The following is a 21,462-nucleotide window of genomic DNA, read 5'->3' as shown; positions in this document are numbered from 1 at the left end:
GGTTCTTTGCTCTTGGTGCTATGGCAGTTACATATTCTTTCCTATGTGGTTTTCTGCTAGCTTGCCTCACAAAAAGATAGATAATTGAACTTTGTTTAATGTACCAATTAAGCACTATTTCAGTTAATATAAAAAAATATAAAACACTTGTTTTCACAAAAACCATACTTCTATTTTAAAAGAAGTACCTGAGAGAAATGCTGAATCTCCTGTACTGAAAACATTGTTGATAACTTTCTTGTTTGTTGCTTGGTCATTCACATATCCATCAAAATTACGAACTGGGTCATTTATTATTATTCTTCCAACAAATTCACCAGGTTCTCCTACCAAGGAAACAGAGAACAGTTATTAAAATCACACATTCCTTTCAACATATTCAACATTCAGAATACACAGTTAACACAGAAGACAATGTAAAATAAGTTATTTGAACAAAATATTGATTTTTAATTATCATTCTAACAATTTTAGTCTGTTCATAAAATATCTATATTATTTGAAAAAATAACACCTTTAAAGGAATTGTAGATACTTATGTCTTCTTTGGTGTTTTTTTCTGACACCTTAGGTCATATTTTATACAATTAGGTAAGAATTTTAAAAACAAGGTTTACTTGACAAGATTGCTCGAAGATCTAATTTTTTAATATTTCCTCTTGTTTATCAAAACTATTCTACATCCTCTTGATTAACTAAACTAGTTGCCAATAACTTACAGCTGCATTAGACCAGTAAGTTAAGCTATAAATGAAGTTAGAAGTAAAAAAAAACATTAAAACAAATTTAATTACGCAATAAAGCTGGATAACAAATGCCTGCTTTGCCAAAATTTAAAATTTTACCTGATTAGCTTTTACCATGTTCTCAAACAATATTTAAAAAAAAAAACCGTTTAAGGCCTTTGATGGACTTTAAATGAATCTAGAGCAAATTTAAAGATAAAACTGTTCATGAAAACTTGTAAAAACTGAACAAGTTTTTCACCATCAGTGAAAAAAAAATTATTTTTCAAACTTGATAATTGTCTCAACATTCTTACTAAGATAAAAAGTTTGGAACTCTTGTTTATATACCTAAAATACAAAACTCAATCATATAATGTTATTAGTGTACAGGTCTTGGGTCATGAATGCATAATGTATATTGTTTACCAAATAATATGGCCTCAGTATGAATGCTCACAATTTTATCTCTGTTCTTCAAAACTAACATTATTAAAAGTTTCCATCGTGTTTATTCACAAATAATTATTTCAATGAGGAACAGTTTTTGGCTGAGACGATCTCAAAATAGATAATTTGTTTTAATACAAAATATTGAAATGAATGAATAATGGCAGATGTTATCCACTAGATAAAAGTTTTGTTTATGAAAGTGAAAAACTGTAATTTAACTTTGTTTAAAACTGCTGGTTAATGTGTTTTTTTTGTCAATCTTCTTTTATTAAATGTACTAAAACCTTATGGAATTCTATTCAAGTGAAATTTTAAGTTCAATGGATTGTTTCGTTGGATAACACTATGTGAAATAATGTTATGCTAAAAGGAATCCACAAAAGAATAAGTGTGTATAGCAGAATTTGCTAAATTCTGTTGAAAATATCATAAACGGTAACATGATGTAATTAGGAAAATAACAAATTATTAATCAACTTTCCATAAATGCTTTAAAAAGTTTTAAATTTAATTTTACAAAAGAACAGTTTTGGCCTCAATGAAAATATTTTTGAAATTTAGGAATTATTTTTAAATATGATACTGACCAATAAGAGAAGTACCTTCTTGGTTCTTATGTGTATCACACTGCTTTACAAAATAGATAGGCTTTTAGTCAAATTAATTGTTATGGATGTTTATTTCTTTAAAAAAAAAAAATTAGTTGCTTAAATTCCACATAGTTGTCATACAAATCCAGAAGAGTTTGTTGTTAAAACATTTTTCTTACCAGGCTTACACCTTATGCACAAACCCTTTCTATTTCTGACAGGTTCTCCAGTAGCCTCATCAATTCTGATAAGTGTTACTGGATACACAGAGGGAATGATTAGCGATATAAAACCTACAGCTCCGGTAGTGTTGTCTGTGTTGACTGAAAAATAAAAGTTTTGTTATCAAACTTCATTCCAATCAAACAATAAACTTCATAACTCCACAAAAAAAAAAAACTTGCATAAGTTTAACTTTGTAATGATTTTTGTAACAAGAAAAAAATGTGCTCGGAAGCACAAAACAGTTTCAATACATACGTTATTGACAGGGGTATACTTCTTAGATTTGATCAAAATATGAATACTCAAATCTCAGTTCCTTTACCATTAATGATCTTACATTTGTAATTATCTTTGTATACGTGTATATAAATGTATTAAATAAAATCCCATCAAACATTAGTCTTTCAATAAAACAAGAGATAATTGAACAAAAACTACATTATATTATTTTTTTGCAAAGTAAAATATTTTGTTTTCAGCCCATCCCACAATTAGATGTTGAAAAATCTATATATTCTTAATAATAATCAATAAATACTCCTCTTCAATTTGAATTAATGTGAAAAACTTACAGGGTGCAAAAGTTATTCTTGAAAGTTTGTACCATTAGGAAAATTGTTTGATCTCGTAGAAATTACCACAGAAGAACAGTAAAATAGTCAATTACATTTCTAAGCCATAATCTTTCTTGATGTCAAGTGAATAATGTGGGAGAGAGTAAGAAAAGCTGGAAAAGATATGAAAGTAGATTTAAGAAAGACAGAAGCAGCTGAGAATTGGTAAAGCGTAAGAAGTTCTAGAAGGCAAAACTGAGAGAATGCAAATAAGGTTTGAAAATAACAGCTTACAATGAAGCTGAGGAAAGAGCAGAAGACATGATGACAAATAAAATATGATGTAAAGTACTAAAGGTAACTCAAGTAAAAATCTGCAAACATCAGGTACATATATAAAAATTATTGTTTTAATCATTATTTAAGTTTTTAATTATTAGTTTTTGAAAAAATGAAGTTTTGAAAAATTACAAAAAATTTAAAATTGTAAGACAAAGACAGTGATAAAATACATCTTTAAAGGCAGAAGACATGTATTTAGAGAACACGTGGATGAGAGAGAGAAGAGACAAAACTTTGAGAGAAAGAGACCATTAAAAAAAAAGAATTAAGAAAGATCTAAAAACAAATGATACAGTACAAACATACTTAATACTTAAATGAAAAATTTATGTGCATGAAAGTAATGGAGTGGAATGAATTAGGTCACTCAAACATTAATTAGTAAATATACATCATTGTTCAGGAATAAATGAATATAACCTCTTAAAGACATAAAAAAACCCAGAAGAGATAGAAAGATACCCTAGAAGGCTTGCCAATTCTACTTACTGATGTTTGCATTTCCTTCCGAGGATCCATAAAACTCTCCAACTTTTTTGATTTGAAATCTTTCAACAAAAGTTGACCATAAAGTAGGACGGAGACCATTTCCAATAACTGTGGAAACTTGATGTTGTTTCTCTTCAGGTCGAACTGGTTGGGCCATCAGATAGCGACAGGTTTCACCAATATATTGGGTCACCTGTTTATATTTATAATACATTAATTAATTATAGCATAGTTTTATCACTACATTTCTTACATTTTATAAGAACTACATCAATTACTAACAGGCTTTGGTCTTTTGTAAGTACTTAAGCTATTGAAAATTTTTACAGTTATATTAATTTAGTAAATTAGTACAAATGTATATTAATAAGTTATTTTCATTTGACTTTATTTTATTGTAATCTTACATATTAAGATTAACATTATTTCCTGCAAGTGTTAAAAGGTTAACTGGGCCTTTTTTTACCCCCTTTCTTCTTTCTCAAGCCAGTTTTACACATAAATATATAGAAAAAGCCATTAATCTTTGGTGTCTAGTTCAGCAAAGTTACCTAGAAAAGTCCCCTGTTTTCTTTACACATGGCACTACGTAGCTGTGCTGGGAACTGAATAAAACATCACAACAAAAGCACACTGGATAGTTAGTTTGAGAAGTTTATAGCTGTTTGGCACCAGTATCTTGTGTTGAAAAGGAAAAGTAGTAAGAGTATATTGTTAAGTCTCCGTTTGTTAATTAACTTTCCGTAACTTCGTTCCGACGAAACTTTAGCGACACAAGTCCTTACTTAATAAAACTGGTTTATTCTTTCCGAATATAACTTTACGATACACTTAATTTCAACAATTGCGCTAAAACAAATGCTATAACAACGAACATGCTCAATAATACTCTCTGAATGCAGATCAATTACTCACTGTCTACACACACATTGTCCCGTCATGTTGTCACCCTCTTATATATATACCAGACTACCCTATATCTAGTAATCTCCCGACTATTCCCGAAGGTTCGAGAGGTGGCGTGACACTAGTCACATGACCTCGCTGACGCAACAATATCTTAATTCACCTGTTAGTACAGCAATTAAACACAATAACTTAGCATTTGAAAACATGCTAACCATAACTGATATAAAATAAAAATGCCAGATATTTGAAAGATATTATTATGAGTCGTGCAAATTACTGAAACTTACTGTTGCATTGAATTTGATGCAATCTTCCCAGAACTTGGAGGCAGAAAATTTTTTACGGAGTGCAAGGGTATCTCCATGCACAACAGTCTGACATGCAAATGTAACACCAGCAGCAGAATGATACAGTGGGAGGCTTGTATAGTAAATTTCACCATCTGGTATATTCAGCATGTAACGAATGGCTGTTCCAAGCCAAACATACCTGCATTACAAATATAATTAAATATTCTAATTATAAACATTATAATTTCAGCCTTTACAAAAAAACAACAACAACACATTAACTGTCATACTGGAAAAAAAATATTTAGCAAATTTGTGGATATTTTTTGACACTGTATCACAAAGTTATTCTGATGAAAAAGCTGCTCATAATAAAAAAATAAACAAACAGTGAAATGTACAAAACTTCTATTTAAATCAGTTTTCCTTATATGTATAATGGGTTGAATAATTTGCTCAAGTTGAACACAAAAATGTAAAAGAACTATGTTGATTTATATAGTGAAGAATTTTAATTTGTATTTGTTTTTCACTTTTTAAGTTTTACCTTGCTTTAAATGTAAAGCAAACTTTGTCATTCTGATAAAGTGACTGTCAGTTTTATCAAATGGTCAGGTGTACAGCAACTATAAGTAAGCATGCATATTGCTAAATCTAACATAACAAGAAGTATGTTTATACAACATACACATAATTATACTCACAAAAGTTATAACTTTTCCACAATGAAAATGAATTTTCGATAGGCACTTACCCTAATCTCACATAAATAGCTATTCTCGTTCAGTGCTGCCCTCTATATGCATGCCACAAGCCTTCTATCTCCCCTCCATTGGAATTGACTGATTCCAATGCATCTCTCATGCAAATCATCATGTGTCAACCCTCCACCAATAAGAGAGCGACATACTCTCAAGACACATATCTATCACTTCAAGTTTTGGCAGAAGATGGAAGCATCAGTTTTCAGTGGGAAGTGTGAGAGGAGGTAAATAGTTATTACAAATATATTTTCAGCATAGGAAAATTATAACTTTTGATATGGCACATTACCTCTACTCACATAAATAGCTAGAATTTCACATTGAATAGGTGGAAGGAAAGAAAGAAGGACACTCCCTAAGATGAGACAGTCAGATTCTAATAACCACACCACTTCTGAACCAGGTATACTCTTTGACTATCGTAGAAAGATGTCACATATATGAGCAGAAAACAGAGGAGCACATCGATTTGGGAGAAAACTATGGCCGGAAAGTGATCCGAACCATGCAATATTTATGAAACTCAATCCCAGAAATTATAAAAGTGGGTAAAATGAAAAGGATGTGCCCATAGGTGTAGAGTGACTAGGGAGTGACAGATCATACACGAAAAATCAACTACATCCAAAACGCATGCCGCTGGCAACTGACATCCATGTGGGGGTAGGAAAGAGGCTCATACCACCAGCAAGTTAACTACAATCTAAAACCCAGGCCACCTGGAACCAACATCCATGTGGGGTAGGAAAACAATACCAGTTGCAAAGCCAATGAAAGAGCCCACATATGAGCCTGATCTAAGTGGATAAGGGCTACCATGGAAGATCACATCCCCAAAAGCAATATAACTTTGCGAACTGTAATCAAACTGAAAACCCACTGAACAAAGTTGAAGAGGAGAAGGATGGATACGACTGAGATGTGTGTAGAAAAAGAAAAACACTCAAATGGACAAGATATTGGACAGATCGCAGTAAAGATTTCTCCAACTTGATTAACAGTCTGTTATAGTGGCCTCCAGGAGCAGCTGATAAGAGTAACAGGAAGACTACTGTTTGGAATGAGTGAATGCTATGAATGCCCTACAAAACATACAAGGCCAAAGCAAGTCTGAAGGGCAGAGCACAAAACAGAGAAAATGCCATGTGGAGAATAAACCAAAGAGAGGGTCACAAGTGACAAAATATCAGAATATGCAAATAATCATTCGTAACATTATTCTTGGTCATCAATAAAACTGGAGAAAAAGCCCACCTTAGGTAAAATGGGGCAAATTGAAAAATGAGAATGAGGTGGGACAAACCTAGTACAGTCTCTGGATTGGTACGAGGACAAAAACAGCCTGGAATAAAATCCTGGAGAAAGATGATGAACTGGTGCAATGGCCTGTAGTGACAGAAAATATTGTACCTCCTTGGGACAGGATCCCAAGTCATGGGGAAGGAAAAGGTACTAGAAACAAAGGAGGTGGGGATAGAAATAGTAGGACAAATCCCTCTGATAAAACTTGAAGAACTCATAGAACTGTAGAGAAAGATCACCACAGGGGAACAATATAATATAGTCAAGGTCCCACTGGACCAGAACCCTCTGGTACTGTTGGTGACATGCTTATCAACGTTGAATAAAACAACAAGATGAGAAACTCCTGAAAGGGGACAAGAAGGAATAGGGGTGTGTCGTGGCTCCAATTGTGACCAACGTGCAACCAAAGAGGAATGTGTCGTGTGTTGATGCACAAATTACACACAAGATTCCAAAGTCTCAGATACATTATCGAAAACATATCACCAAATAAAAAATACAGAAATCCCAGAAAGAAAAAGGCAGCAAACGTATCTGGGAAAAGGTCACATATTGATCCAGAAAATCCCAATTACAGTGAAACGAGCCAACACGGATGTAATAAGAAATCATAGAAAAATGGGGTATTGGATAAAACATAACATACCTGAGAAATAACGTAGAAAAATGCCATACTGGCCTAGCTGATTCTGGAGGAGGGGTAGGAAAATACATGGCAAAATCTGGTGGTGTAACAAGGCTATCAAATCTTCATCAGCCCGATCAGGTTTGGTTTGTTCAGAAGGATTAGTGAGGTAGTTCAAGAGAAGAAGGTTGACCCATATAACGATCAATCTCACGATGGATCATAGCAGAGAAATTCAATGATGGGTCTCTCCCATCTGCAGCCTGTAAAAATAGTGCTAGAGATACTAACATCTGAAGTGGGAACATGAACCTCAGAATTCATTGTAGAAATATATAAATATATATATAAATTTATAAATCAAACAAAAGTGTTTGAGTATGAGAAAAAAATAAATAAAGATGGGGAAATTAAGTTAAATTAATAGATTTCTTCAATGTAAAGAAAACAATAATAATGCACAAAGAGCACCAAAAGAAAAAAACGTCTGAACATGAATACTGCCAAACAAGAAGTGATAGTTCAGTAGAATTGAATAGAGGGAATCACATGCATCAACAGAGTATGTCACACTCTTATTGGTGGAAGGTAGACGCATGATGATTTGCATGAGAGATGCACTGGAATCAGTGAATTCCAATGGAGTAGTGATAGAAGACTTGTGGCATGCGTAAAAAATTTTTTGCATATAGAGGGCAGCATTAAACGAGACTAGTTATTTATGTGAGAAGAGGTAATGTACCGTATTGGAAATTCATGGTGCATTATTTCTGAGGATTTATATTAAGAACATCGTGATGAAATATAATTCATTTGCATAACTTTTTTATTATTTATGTTATTATTCCTTTTACTCAAGAAAAATAAAACTCTGTCAAAAAGAAATATTTCTTTTATAACACTTAACATTCTTCCAACATTTTATGAATTTTGATTGCTATTTTTAAACCAAAATGGTTTTCCCTTCTGAAATCATATCTAAAAAATATGATTTCAAGAACTTTAAAATTTCTACATCAGGCACTTTTCTGTGGATCAAAATATCTGATGATTAACAGACTTAGTCACTCTGTGTTATGCGTCAAATTTTACTGCCTAGGTTATTGGATATAAACTAAAGCTATTTTTCTGTATGGTAGTAATTTTTTTTATATCAAATGTTGAGTCAGATATACTACAAAAATAGCTCACCTGTATTATATTAGTTGGTCCACTTTTTTTTTTATAAGTACATTCTAATATACACAAGTGAACCTATTATTATGTAAGTTTGTAAATCATTATGTAAATTTTTAATTAAATGTGATTTAAAGGATACTGATTAAATATTATACCAAACAGTACACATGTTACTCAGGTCATAATATACTTGTAATTAGGTTGGACTGTGTGGGGGTACTAAGGTGAATTTCACCACTGGAAGTTAGTTTTATCTCCATACGTTTTTAGCACATGATGTCATTATCAGACATTTATTATTCTTGCTAAATCAACCTGTTATTCAGATATAGATAACTAGGACATCACATTTCACCCCAACCATAAGGACCCTATTGTCCTATGCTTCTAAACCAGTATATAAACATACGCTAAAAGATTTTGCCAATGTTGTTAACATACTTAACAACATTGGCAAAATGGTATATAGAAAAAAATTATAATTAAAGAGCTAAAATTATGGATTTCTTTCTCTTGTCTAGATGGTAACCATTAAGACTTGATATCTGTTTAATCATCCACTTGCATTTTTTGTGCTAAATGTTCAACAAAAAGAATTACTCACCATTGGACTAATATTATTTATGTGTTCCAATGTTCTATTACAATTAACCCGATCAATGTAAAGTAAATGCAACTGTCTTTTCATGAATTCACACATTTTAAAAAATATGAAATTAATTTTAAGCATGTTTGTAAATTGCTTGTACTTTTGGCCCCAACTTTCATTCACTCACTTGTAAACTCTAAGTGGAATTTGTAGAAGTTAAAAACACAAAATAAACTCATGCTCTCTATCTGAACGCTGGTTGATTCTTTTTCACATGAATGTAGCAAATCAATATTAAGGTTTCTATTGTGATACAATACATAAAGTTTAGTGAATGTCACCATGTACACATGTATGACGACAATTAGCATCATACAACTTCAGCCAAAAACTCATTTGCTTTTCACTGTGTGTGATGTTGGAACTTAATTATAACAAACACTCACACAATCAATAAAAATCACATTGGGATTAGTTGTTACAGTATTCTTTAAAAGTTCAAATCATCCACACATATTTCCAAATCAAAATCACTATTTCCAAGCTTGTACTGGTTATATAATGTAAAGTAACAGATCACTAGAATATCAAGATGCACTTTTTACAAAATAATTAATTAAATAACATCATAAAGTACTAAATCATTATAAAATTGCACACTTTGCTATATGAATAAATACATAACTCACCTGTTATGTTTGATAATAGCTGCTTTGGGTAATCCAGTTGTTCCTGATGTATATATATACAACAAGCGGTCTAGACGTCAAGTTAAGGAGAAAAAAAAAGGAATAGCTTAAGTATTAAGCAATATTATACAAGTACTAATTCATAAGTATCATATTACAAATGATGAACCAAGTTTTTGAGCTGTAAGTTTATACATTCATTCAACAGAAGAAATATAAAAGTTAAATGGATAAGTTACATGGACTTTTAACAGGTTGGATAGTAAAAGAAGCTGAGTGAACAAGTCACACTTGGGCTTTACTTTGTAAAAGCAACTCATGTTATGTGGAAACACTAATCCCTGCCATTCAAAATATATATATTGATTCTGTGCTTGAGAGAAAGTTTAGACAGAGAACAGTATACTTGAAAGGCATTGGACAGCATCAGTCTAGGATTTTTTATGATGCTTCGAGCTACTGGTGTGGATCTTTATCAAGTTGTTGTTGTGTCTAACTAATAACTATTTTCATGTGTCCAATCTGTTTATTTCTCATGCAAGTTTTCAGATTCAGATTACTCTAAATATTTCCTACTCCACCCTTCTTTTAAGCACAGAAGTCAGTTTATTTGAGAATACCATACTATGAGTGTAATTGGACACACCTTAGAATTAGAAAATAGATTATGCTAAATTTGATGATAAAAGAGATTTTAGACACAAATTCACTGCTTGTGTGGCAAACTCTCATTAAATGAAAGATGTTCTAATATAATACTAGTAAAGCTACAGAATAATTAACTAAATAAAAATAATAACCTTTATATGCAGTTTCAGATATTTGCAATCACAAGTAATAAAAGAGAGATTGGTACACAAACCTAATTTTTTAATTTCTTAAAAAACATGGTTGCTCAAAAAATACTGAATAAAACTTTGGAAAAGAAATGACCTGTTTGAGTGTTTTTATTTCTTTAAAAAAAAGAAGAAAGAATAAGAAGAAGAAAGAGTTAGTATGCAACTTAAAGGACTGAAATCAAAACTGGCAGCTACACTTATAGCACTGATAAGAATTTTACAGCAAATATTTATTCATTAGTCAGCGAGGCTGCGTATTATGTTCAACTTGGGGCATGATGGTGGGTAAAACAAAATACACAGCAAAGCTAATTAACAAATGAATATTTGCTGTAAAATTCTTATCAATGCTATAAGTGTAGCTACCAGTTTGGCCATCAATTTTGATTGTCGTATGATCTATCATTTTTTGGCTGCAACTTTTTTTTCACACCTAAGGTGTTTTTAGTTAGATGTCACAACTTTTTGTCAATACACACCAACAAACCACAGCAACTAAGAAAGTGACACTCGACAGTAACCAACATTAGCTTTAGGATCGCAACCCTAATATTCGGAACAGACGTATACTTTACAGAATCACTCAGATTCTTTAAAATATATGGTGGTGTTAATAATTTCATTTATAGTAATGCCATGATTTCTTGTCATCACCTGCATGCACTCAGTATAGCTTTATCAATCATCATTATTTACCCTAATTGGTTAAAACTAATAACATGTGAAGCCGAATGCTCTTTATTAAGGGAATGTCATAAAATTTAGCAAATTTATGCTTAAAAGTTGGCAATGAATAATAACCATCCATCCATGTGATTCTTTTGAACACTTGAGCTAGATACAGATAATCTAGTTTGCTTGGCCTAACAAATACTTGTGTATCTGCACATGCTTTCATCTTATAGTTTTGCTGATCTAAATCAGCTGTCTTTAATCCAAATGACAAAAAAAGCTCAAAAAAGGCTCACTTTTACACTTAGGTGAAGCTGTAGTAAAAATGTCAGACTGATAGCTAGCAAGATTTTTTGCCTAGGTGTGTGCAAAACTTTTGGTCAAATTTGATGAATAACTCTGCACATGTGGCTTATACTTAGACCAAGTTTGACACCTAATTGTACATTGTAAAGATCAATCAGTGCACTAAATGTGAAAAAAATCCATAAAAGTATGTTTTTCTATCAAATAAATTTTCTGTACTTTCTATGTGAAGAAAATAAAAAGAAAAACTCAATCAAAATTGGAGATTTTATATCTCAGGTATTTCTTAATGGATTGCCTTGAAATTTGGAATGTGAAGTAAGAATCCAGTAGAGCACACCCACTGAAAATATGTGATAGTTTGGATTACCACAGTCTGAACTACAGATAGTGGAAAATTGTTAAAATATCATTTCTGTTAATAACACACAGTGTGTTCCGCAAGGTGTTTTGGTTGCATGGTACACTACCATGTGTCCTGATAATTTTTTAACAGCTATCACCTTCTATAGATTATTTAAAATTACAAACATAATTGAGTAATGATACATCTTTTCACTTAGAGTTTTAAAGAGGAAAAATGGACAGTGTGTGTAATGAAATAAAAAGTTAACAAGTAACATGTATATGATAAAACTTTCAGGCTATGCCCTTCTTCAGATAGTGATTATTCATTGTATTTAGCAATATTTCCTGAAGGAAGGCATAGCCCAAAGCATAATTTTTTGAAGTTAATTATTCTAACCAGTTGCATCTTAAGAATGACTACACATAACAAGTAGAAGTTCTGTATGGTATCAGCAAATTCTACAACACAGTGATGTCATGAACGTTTACCAGTTTGCTAACAAATTAACTAATGAGACCGTAACTAGATGTACAGATGATCATTCTGTGGAATTTGTTAATCCATTAATCGTCATTCTCATTAATCAACTACACACAACTAATCTATTATTCTCATATGAAACTAATCTTCCTACTTTTATCTTGTTTATGATTTTGTTAAAGACATTTTTGAACTAATCTTCCTTCAGATATAACATTTTAGGATTAAGTTATATTTTCATCAACTGTTGTAAATGAAAATTATCATACATGCAACAAAGTACAAAGTCTGTGACAAGCTGGAAATGTAATTAATACTGTTCCATGAGTTTCTTCCTACAAATTTACATAAGGCTACCATATTAAAAATACTGAATTTTTGTTGACGAAAATTACACATTAGTTCATTACACTGATTATATATCAGAAAAACATTAAATATAACAGTGACTAGTAAGATTACAATTAGGTACAAGTTCACATAAGTTATGTATGTTTAGTTCTGAGGATCAAGTTAATGATTTCATATGAGTACAATTATACTAATGCCATCATAAACATAACATATACAACTACATCTAAGCAATCAGGCACATATATATATTAGTTGGCTCTTCACTGTACAAAGGGACAAAAAACTTAACAGCCACTTCACTTGTTGGAGATAGAGAAGAATAAAATAAACACGGGTGTAAAATTAGTCATTATTTTGTACACAACTATATTCCAGCGCAAAGTGAGCCAAAAATTTATTATTTTAAATCAGCAAAATGCTTATTAAATATATGTCTATTTTTGTTACATGTTTATTTGTCATAGCATGTTATAAAGGCTAAATTTCAATTGCAGCCTACTTATACATTGTCAGACTTTTGTTTTCTCTTTTCAGAGTTAACAACTTACAGTGTTACATAGTGTGAGACTGTTATTAGCCTATATGTAATAGTTTCTGACAAACACAGTTAAATGAGCAAGCTATTCAGCAGTCAACATTTTATTTAAGTGAATAAAGAATAATGAACCCATACAGGGTATGGTACCCCTCCAGCAGTTGAATGCGAAAGTGCCATATATGGTGTGTGGTTTGCAAAAGTTCTGCATGCATTTAGAGCAGCCGCAGTCAATGGGTTAGTGTAAAATTACTATAACTTAATATATTAAAGCAATCTTACCCTAAGTAACATTAGTTGCATTTTCAGTTAGTAATAAGTAAACAATACATTCAGTTAAAGCTACACTATTGTTTAGTCTAAACAAGGTAAATACGAACAAACGTGGCTGGTTGTGTACAAGCAGAACATCCACTAGAGGGAAGCCAACTGGCTGGCTGTACCCACTGTCAACTCTTGTGCTACTCTTGACTATTGGCTATTACATTATAAACATGTTGGCCTATAAGGTGTAATGGCATTAAAATATCATGGTCAATTGCACTGTTTCTTTAGTAAAAGAGCAGCCCAAGGGATGGCAGTGGGTGTTACCAGCCTCAGGTTGATAGTTCAAAATTAGACATGGTGGCAGATAGCCTCAGTAGTTTGCCATAACTAAAACAAACTTATTCAGCTTCAAATACATACCACCTGAAGTGATGCTCGACATGACAGCTAGTACTACTTCCATTAGCACAATGGTATACACGTTATAAAATATCATTATAGAAATATTTCAGTTACTTGAATAATTGAAAATAGCAATAATTTTGATTAGTTTATTATTTTTGGGACATTAATTTATCTAATAATAATTTCAATTAACCAAACAATTTACATGATACTATTTGATGTAATTGATGCTCACAGATAATCGAGTTAAGCACTCAGTTTTAGTTGGGATACAAAAAGAACTCTACTAGCTTTCATAACAGTTACTCATATCTAAAATTTCTAAATACTCAAATACATAAAATGACTTACCGCTGAAACTAAATTCATTCATTGTTGTAGGTGGGTGAGGAGGGCTTTGTTGCAATAAAGTGTTGAGTGAGGTTGGAGAAAAGCCTTCACTACCCTCTTCATAGCAGTAATATTTCATTTCACTGTCGTCTTCTTCTAATGTGGCTCGGATGGCTTCCACAGCTGAAAACAATACAAATCTAATTCTAAAGCAAAACTAAGAGTCAACAACAAATAGTCTGTCTAAAGAATTCTTTACAATACAATTCATTTAAAAATAAAAACAGTCTTAATATAACAAAAAATATGGACATCTTAAAAACTCAGAATATGGTCCTCCCCAAAATGTAATTTTATGTTGTTGAGATTTTTTTTAAAGATTGAAACCTTCTAAATTGTTATTCTTTTTTATGTACGACTTCCATATAAATGAAATGGTAAACAGCTTCTTGTCATTCTATCAATATAATTATGTTTCTTTGATTACTATCAAAGTGAATGAGTATTTGTTAAAATGAAAATACTTTGTTAATGTTATAGCTTTCCTTAAAAAATATTTATATAACATTTGTAAATATTTTAGAATTCCTAACAAATGAATTTTAAATAGATCCGATTTAGTATTGAAAATTAGAAACCATGCTTTCATCACAAAATAAGCACCAGAAAAAACTTGTATTATGATCAGCTTAAAACTGAAGTTTAAAAGAAATACCAACCCTCATTAATGTAGCTAGTTCAGTAATTACTTTTAGGCTTCAAAACTTGATCTATTATGTTTTTCTTTAAGTGTTCTTTTTTTTTGAAAATATATTCATCAACCTCACTCAACTGACGAATCTCTGATTCAGCTGGTATGTCCAAACGAGTTGGATATCTTCGACCAAGTTCTTCCCTCATCTGACCTAGACCCACGGTTTAGCTTAATCACTAAACTAAAACCATCACATTCACAACCATATCGTGAACAACTCAAGCATGTTTTATTGCTACATTCATTTTATTTTACAAGTTAACTTCTCTATGTTGGCTCTCATGGTCTTGGGTCAGGTCAAGGTCTATACCTCGAAAATAGTGCAAAACGTCTTCGTTTTGTCTAATCAAAACATCCCAAAACTTTCAAAAATGACTCATTTTTTGGATCCACATCAAAATGCCTGGCTGTCTTGTGTGGCAGATGTTAAAATTCATGAATATTACTTATAATTGAAGGGAAACATATCTTTATACCTTGTTCAAAACAATTCTCCATGACCAAGTCATATATACACAAAGTGACTGTTCAAGATAGAAAGATAAAAATGTGTAGGCATTAACTTGCCATATCCAAATATCCTAGTGATTGGATTAAGGAAAGTTATAGTAGACAAGGACAAAAACTAAATGTGAAACAGAAACACTAAAATTTTCAAATAACTAGTTAAATAAAAGTGATTGAGGAAGTTTGATAATATAGTAGTTTCCAACCACTACACTGACACAAAAAGCTCTAAAACATCAGAGCAACTTGTGATGGTTTGATCAGTTTTATAAATGAAATCGGATTAGTCTTTATGAACTTGTGACATACTTGAAGTAGGATTAAAAACATGCATGGCACTTTAGTGAAAATATTACAAACCTACCATCTTGAAGTGATCCTCCAAAGATAATGGCTTTTGATTTAACAACTGTGATAGAATGCACTAATGTTTTCCATCGCAGATTAGTGTTAATGAGAGCAGTAACAACTCCAATCTTAGACAGGCCTAACCAGAAAGCCAAATATTCTGGTTTGTTCTCCATGAATAAAGCGATTTCATCACCAGGTTTGAATCCCTGCTCTGCAAAGTAATTGGCTACTCTGTTTGAGAAATCTTCAATCTGCAAAAACAATTTTAGTAGAATTATAAATAGTTGTAAACTCATTTGTTTGTTCAACAAGATACAGTGGAGACAACTCTTCTTTTCATATTTTGCTAGGAATAAGTTAGAAAGTGTTTGTTAAGCCTATAATTGCCTCCATCCTGAAGAACACAATAAATACATGTGGTATAACATGTTTGTCAAAGCAGTTGGGATAAAGCATCATTTTTTTGGGTGATTTGTAGGACATACTTTCAAAAGAGTACTACTTGACCATGTATTTAAAACCAGAATGGAACACCATTCACTTCCTGAGCAAACACTATTATACAACTAAAACAGGTTTCACTAAATAAACAAACTGTTCAAAATCTGCCCTGTTTGTTAAACCAATTATTTCAACTACAAAGTAACATCAGCACTAAAATTATCAACCACAGTAAATTCCAATGGCAAGCTAATTTTACAGACATGCTATTCCCCCAACAGTCCCCTGGCCCAGTGAGTCGACAGTAGTTTATTTACTTGCAATGCTAAAATTAGGGGGTTTGATTCCCCATGGTGGACACAGCACAGACAATTTATAGTGTAGCTATGCAATAAATCAAAGAAAGTCATACAAATCCTTGAGAGAAAAATGAGAATATTACATTATCATAAACACATATTACTTTTTACTTATTACATCTACAATACAGTAGCAATTACACAAGCCAAGCTATTAAGTTATTTTTTCTAAGTTTATATTTGAATATAATACTCATTTTACAAGAATCTGTTTTTTGTTCTAAAATTTCAGAATGAATTAAGTAGATACTTTATATTACTTCTGAAAAATCATCAACCTAAGTTCGTAGTACTACTCTTCTACAGCACAAAATTTATACTCATTAAACTAAACATTAAAGTGATTGGAGCTATTCTCCCAAAACCACTACCCAAGTACAAACCTAACTGTATATACATATATATATATATATATAAATAATTTTTCAAGGCTGTTACAGTGTAGTAAAGTAGGAAACTTTACTAGTACAGGTATTAAATATTCAACATGCAAACTATCTGAAAGATGTTGTTGAAATGTATTCAACAACTATCTGAACATTTCATAGCATTTAAAATTTTAACTACATGCAAAGTAGCTGGAGTTGCATTTTTCTGTGTGCAAAATTTGGCAAGTTGAATTGATCATTAAATCTAATTATATTGGTACATATTTAGTGAGGCAGAAATCACTAAATGGATAATCCTTAATGTCAAGCAGTCACTATCCTATATTAATTCAGCTTGTAGCTTTGAATATGTATGTTTGTCCAGTTATCATCTCCCATAGTTCTGGAGCTAACAGTGCCAAATTTGGCAAGGGAATTTAGGGTGGCCTGGGGGTGTAGTAGCCAGCCTACAAAGAGGGAGGGAGTTAAAATGCTCCTGAAAAAGCACCCAGGCACTATGACTAGGTTTACAGGATTTCTGAATCTGAAATCACATTTTGTGTTCCTGGCCTGCTCTGGATCCCAGGGGAACCACATTTAAAGCTGTTTTCATACCCCTACTCATAAGGTAGCAGGATTAAACTTTTTTCTTCTTCTAAAATTTCAGAATAAATTAAGAAGATATTGTACGTTATTTCTGATAAATCATCAATACACGTTAGTAGTACTACTTTTCTATAGTACAAAAGGACCAAACTTGGCACACACGTACAGGTACCACAGACAGGTGTCCAAATGGATTTTTTGGGGTAAAGACACCCTCTCCCTTGAAGTAGCTATAAAAGTTATTGGGGATAATGAACTTGGCACACACACACACAGGTATCACAGGCAGGTGTCCTAATGGAATAACAATTTCTTATTATGCTTTTTCTCAAACCCATGTAAATAAATTTGATTTTACAGCTTTATATATGTTGAAAACACTAACATAGAATACCAGTACTTTGCTGCAGGGTTCAAAGCCCCAAAGTACTGATTAAGCTCCTTCATTATCCTCAATAACTTTTATCGCTACCTCAAGGGAGAGGGTGTCTTTACCCCAAAAAATGATTTATTCCAGGTCATGCCTCCAGATCCCCCTAGCACTGGCATGCTTTGCACACTATTCTGAGTTGCCTGACCAAATCACACAGTGGAGATGACGTATTATTACTATTGTATACTCTTCTTTATTTCCATTCAAAAGTTATTATCAATGATAGTAACTATCGACAGGTTTCGTGGATATCGTTCTCATTATTCTCATGTTAAGTTAAACATTAGTAGCTCTAATATTAACCTCGATTCTAAACTTTGCCTTAAAAGCTAAATAAATGGAATAATTAGAAAGTCTAACGAAAGCCTGTCTAAGCAGGTGCAGCCACTTTAAGAGTTCTATTTTTAAATGTACGAAGCAAATAATGTCTAATAATCGATATAAAATGGCTTTGTGTATTTGACAAAATGGCCAATAGATGGGGCGTGTGTGCAAGGCAGTGTTTATGGGAAGACCGTTCTGAGAGATATACTAAATTGCTTTTTTTCCTAAATTCAAAATTTAAATTTTAACATTTTGGTTACTACAACGACATTACAACCAATTTAAACTAACTTGTTTACTACACGTTTTAGATACTGTTAAAATAGCACACACACATATCATACACTGTTGGCCAGGGAAGTTCGCCTTATAAAAAGAGGGTGGGAGTGACTAGTAATTTGTTTTTAAGGATGGTATCCATTTTTATTTGAGTTTCTTTTTATATATTTCAGTATAGGGGCGATGAAACAAAATAAACTGTATTTTATTGTTTTCAAAACGAAAGCAAAACAATAAAAGGTGTAAACAAGAAGCAAGGATTTTATAATTTTTCTTCAATGTCTTTTAAACATCGAAAAAACAGCAGCTATCACAAAAATGATACAATTACAAAAACAATATATCACAGGGATTTTCCTTCTTATTTCAAACTTTGAAATACTAACCTCAAGCCCGGCATGGCCAGGTGGTTAAGGCACTCGACTCGCAATCTGAATCCCTCTCACACCAAACATGCTCGCCCTTTCAGCCGTGGGGGCGTTATAATGTGACGGTCAATCCCACTATTCGTTGGTAAAAGAGTAGCCCAAGAGTTGGTGGTGGGTGGTGATGACTAGCTGCCTTCCACTGCTAAATTAGGGACGGCTAGCGCAGATAGCCCTCGTGTAGCTTTGCGCGAAATTCAAAAACAAACAAACAATACTAACCTCTTGAAACGTCCACACTTGGTCCTCAAACAAGACACAGGGCTTTTGAGGATGTTTCTGAACTTGAAGTTGGAACAACCTCGGGACGGTGAGATTTTTTCGTTTACATTTATCCAGAAGTTTCCTACATCGCCCATACCGAAAAAGGGCCCTAGAAAAATAAATGATTAAATAAATGCGTCATCTTAAAGCTTCCAAAATTATTTTTATAGAAAACATAGATCCTGTAATGTCTGTACCCAAGTAAAATGTTGTTGTATTAGCCTTTCTTGATTGTTTTGTTTTGAATTTCGCGCAAAGCTACACGAGGGCTATCTGCGCTAGCCGTCCCTAACTTAGCAGTGTAATACTAGAGGGAAGGCAGCTAGTCATCACCACCCACCGCCAACTCTTTTACCAACGAATAGTGGGATTGACCGTCACATGATAACGCCCCCACGGCTAAAAGGGCGAGCATGTTTAGTAGGACGGATATTCAAACCCGCGACCCTCAGAGTGCGAGTCGAGTGCCCTAACCACCTGGCCATGCCGGGCCCGCCTCTTTTGATAACAGATACAGGCGTCAGAATTTGTCTTCATATTAATTGTTTTTTACGAGTAATACACAATAATGTGTAGCAGTATACTAGCTATTACGTTAGTGGTCTACTGTCTACGAACATCGGTTTTAAAGTTCATTTGTTAGGCGCCCTTTGAGCCTTCTTGAAGATATCTAACTCCATGAAACCGAACTTTGAATATTTAAAACAAAGTGATCCCTTACAATTGTAAACTCATATACACATGACAAAACATGAAGTGTATCCTACTTCTACATAGTTAACCGTGAAAGGTTAGCCCTGAAAGAAATGTGTGTTTTCCTAGAATAATTGCCACTGATGCACTTTTCTAACTCTCGTCAGGCCCTCTCAGAGAGGCCCGGGCCACCTCTATGTTTTGAGGACCTTGGCTACAATAAAATAAAATGATGACACATTAAAACAAAGTAAGACAATTATTAGCCCTAAAGAAAAGTGAAACATAATTTGTATACATAATTTACAGCTCTAAGCTGAGAGTGTGTGTGTGTCACATTTTGGTCTGATTGGGAGGCACATAAAAACAAGTCGCGAAACTTAACAAATGCAAAAAATTAAAAGTGTCAAATACAACTGTCAGCCAATTAACCGTATTACGTAATGAACAAACAAAGGCTGAGTTCATGATCACCTGTAATTTGTGTATATGTGTTTTTAAACAATGCCCTCTACATAAAGTATAGGTGAGTGACTACGATTGAATGTTGCTGTGAATGTATTGTGGCATAAGGTAGTAAAATCATCTTACGAATCAGAGCAAAAGTTCCCCAAAAAATCGAAAATGTTTTGCCCGATTAATATTTGGACTGATCATTATTAGCGAATACCAGCATATAAATCGTGCAGTTCTTATGACCGACAAAATAAACCCAGTTATACATGAATGACTTGAAGCCTAAAAGATGTCAGGAGTTCAGATTTGTTTATTCCTCTTAGTTGTTTTTTTTCACTTTCTTTTTTACGATGATTAGACAGTATATATATATGTGTTGAGGCAACATTCAGACTGAAAATTGCACCTGAAATATACTGAAAGAACACTGTTCCTTCGTATAGAGAGCACTTCATATTTGAGTCCAAAAATTATGGAAAAAAAAATGCGTACTATACGCGAGTACTTAGGAAACGCTTTTCACCATGCACCCTTTAATAATAGTTCTACCCGTCATACAACCTAGCATGGTAATCTGGTGGTTGCTTAGTTACTCATCATGTTCTCCAAAATGATATTACGACGGCTGTAACTTATAATGGTTTAGGAAACGTTTTATTACTTTATCCCAAAATAATCAAATTTATGGAGCAATCTTATTAAAAATCGTTAACATTATGTAATATGTCAAAATGTATGTTTTTTGTTTTTTTTGTTTCAGATGGACGAGATGGGAACAGACAAGTGTAAGAAATTAACAGTACAGAAACCGAATGCACCTATAGCTACAAAAGTGTACAGAGGGGTGTAAATTAATCAATTATGTTGCTCTGAAAAATTATAGATGTATTTTTGTCCGTTGAGCTCGTTCAGATTTTTATGACGTCACTGCATTTCT

The 21,462-nt window shown here is 32.7% G+C and overlaps 1 protein-coding gene across 1 annotated transcript in view; it reads right to left on the bottom strand.

The window, feature by feature from the left end:
• LOC106463740 (long-chain fatty acid transport protein 4-like) overlaps nucleotides 1-19,518 on the bottom strand; it is a 27,742-nt gene extending 8,224 nt beyond the window's left edge. The window contains exons 1-8 of the mRNA XM_013923801.2: nucleotides 19,335-19,518; nucleotides 15,891-16,128; nucleotides 14,287-14,448; nucleotides 9,729-9,798; nucleotides 4,575-4,776; nucleotides 3,379-3,571; nucleotides 1,948-2,091; nucleotides 189-326 (exon numbers count right to left, since the gene is read on the bottom strand). Of these exons, the coding sequence (XP_013779255.2) occupies nucleotides 189-326; nucleotides 1,948-2,091; nucleotides 3,379-3,571; nucleotides 4,575-4,776; nucleotides 9,729-9,798; nucleotides 14,287-14,448; nucleotides 15,891-16,050 (1,069 nt within the window). The 5' untranslated portion in view covers nucleotides 16,051-16,128; nucleotides 19,335-19,518. The remainder of the gene's footprint in view (nucleotides 1-188; nucleotides 327-1,947; nucleotides 2,092-3,378; nucleotides 3,572-4,574; nucleotides 4,777-9,728; nucleotides 9,799-14,286; nucleotides 14,449-15,890; nucleotides 16,129-19,334) is intronic.
• Between the last annotated feature and the right edge of the window lie 1,944 nt (nucleotides 19,519-21,462).

This window comes from Limulus polyphemus, unplaced genomic scaffold (assembly GCF_000517525.1).
Source record: "Limulus polyphemus unplaced genomic scaffold, Limulus_polyphemus-2.1.2 Scaffold1473, whole genome shotgun sequence".
Classification (NCBI taxonomy): domain Eukaryota; kingdom Metazoa; phylum Arthropoda; class Merostomata; order Xiphosura; family Limulidae; genus Limulus; species Limulus polyphemus.
The sequence above is the reverse complement of the archived record's forward strand: the minus strand, read 5'-3'. Positions and strand labels throughout refer to the sequence as shown.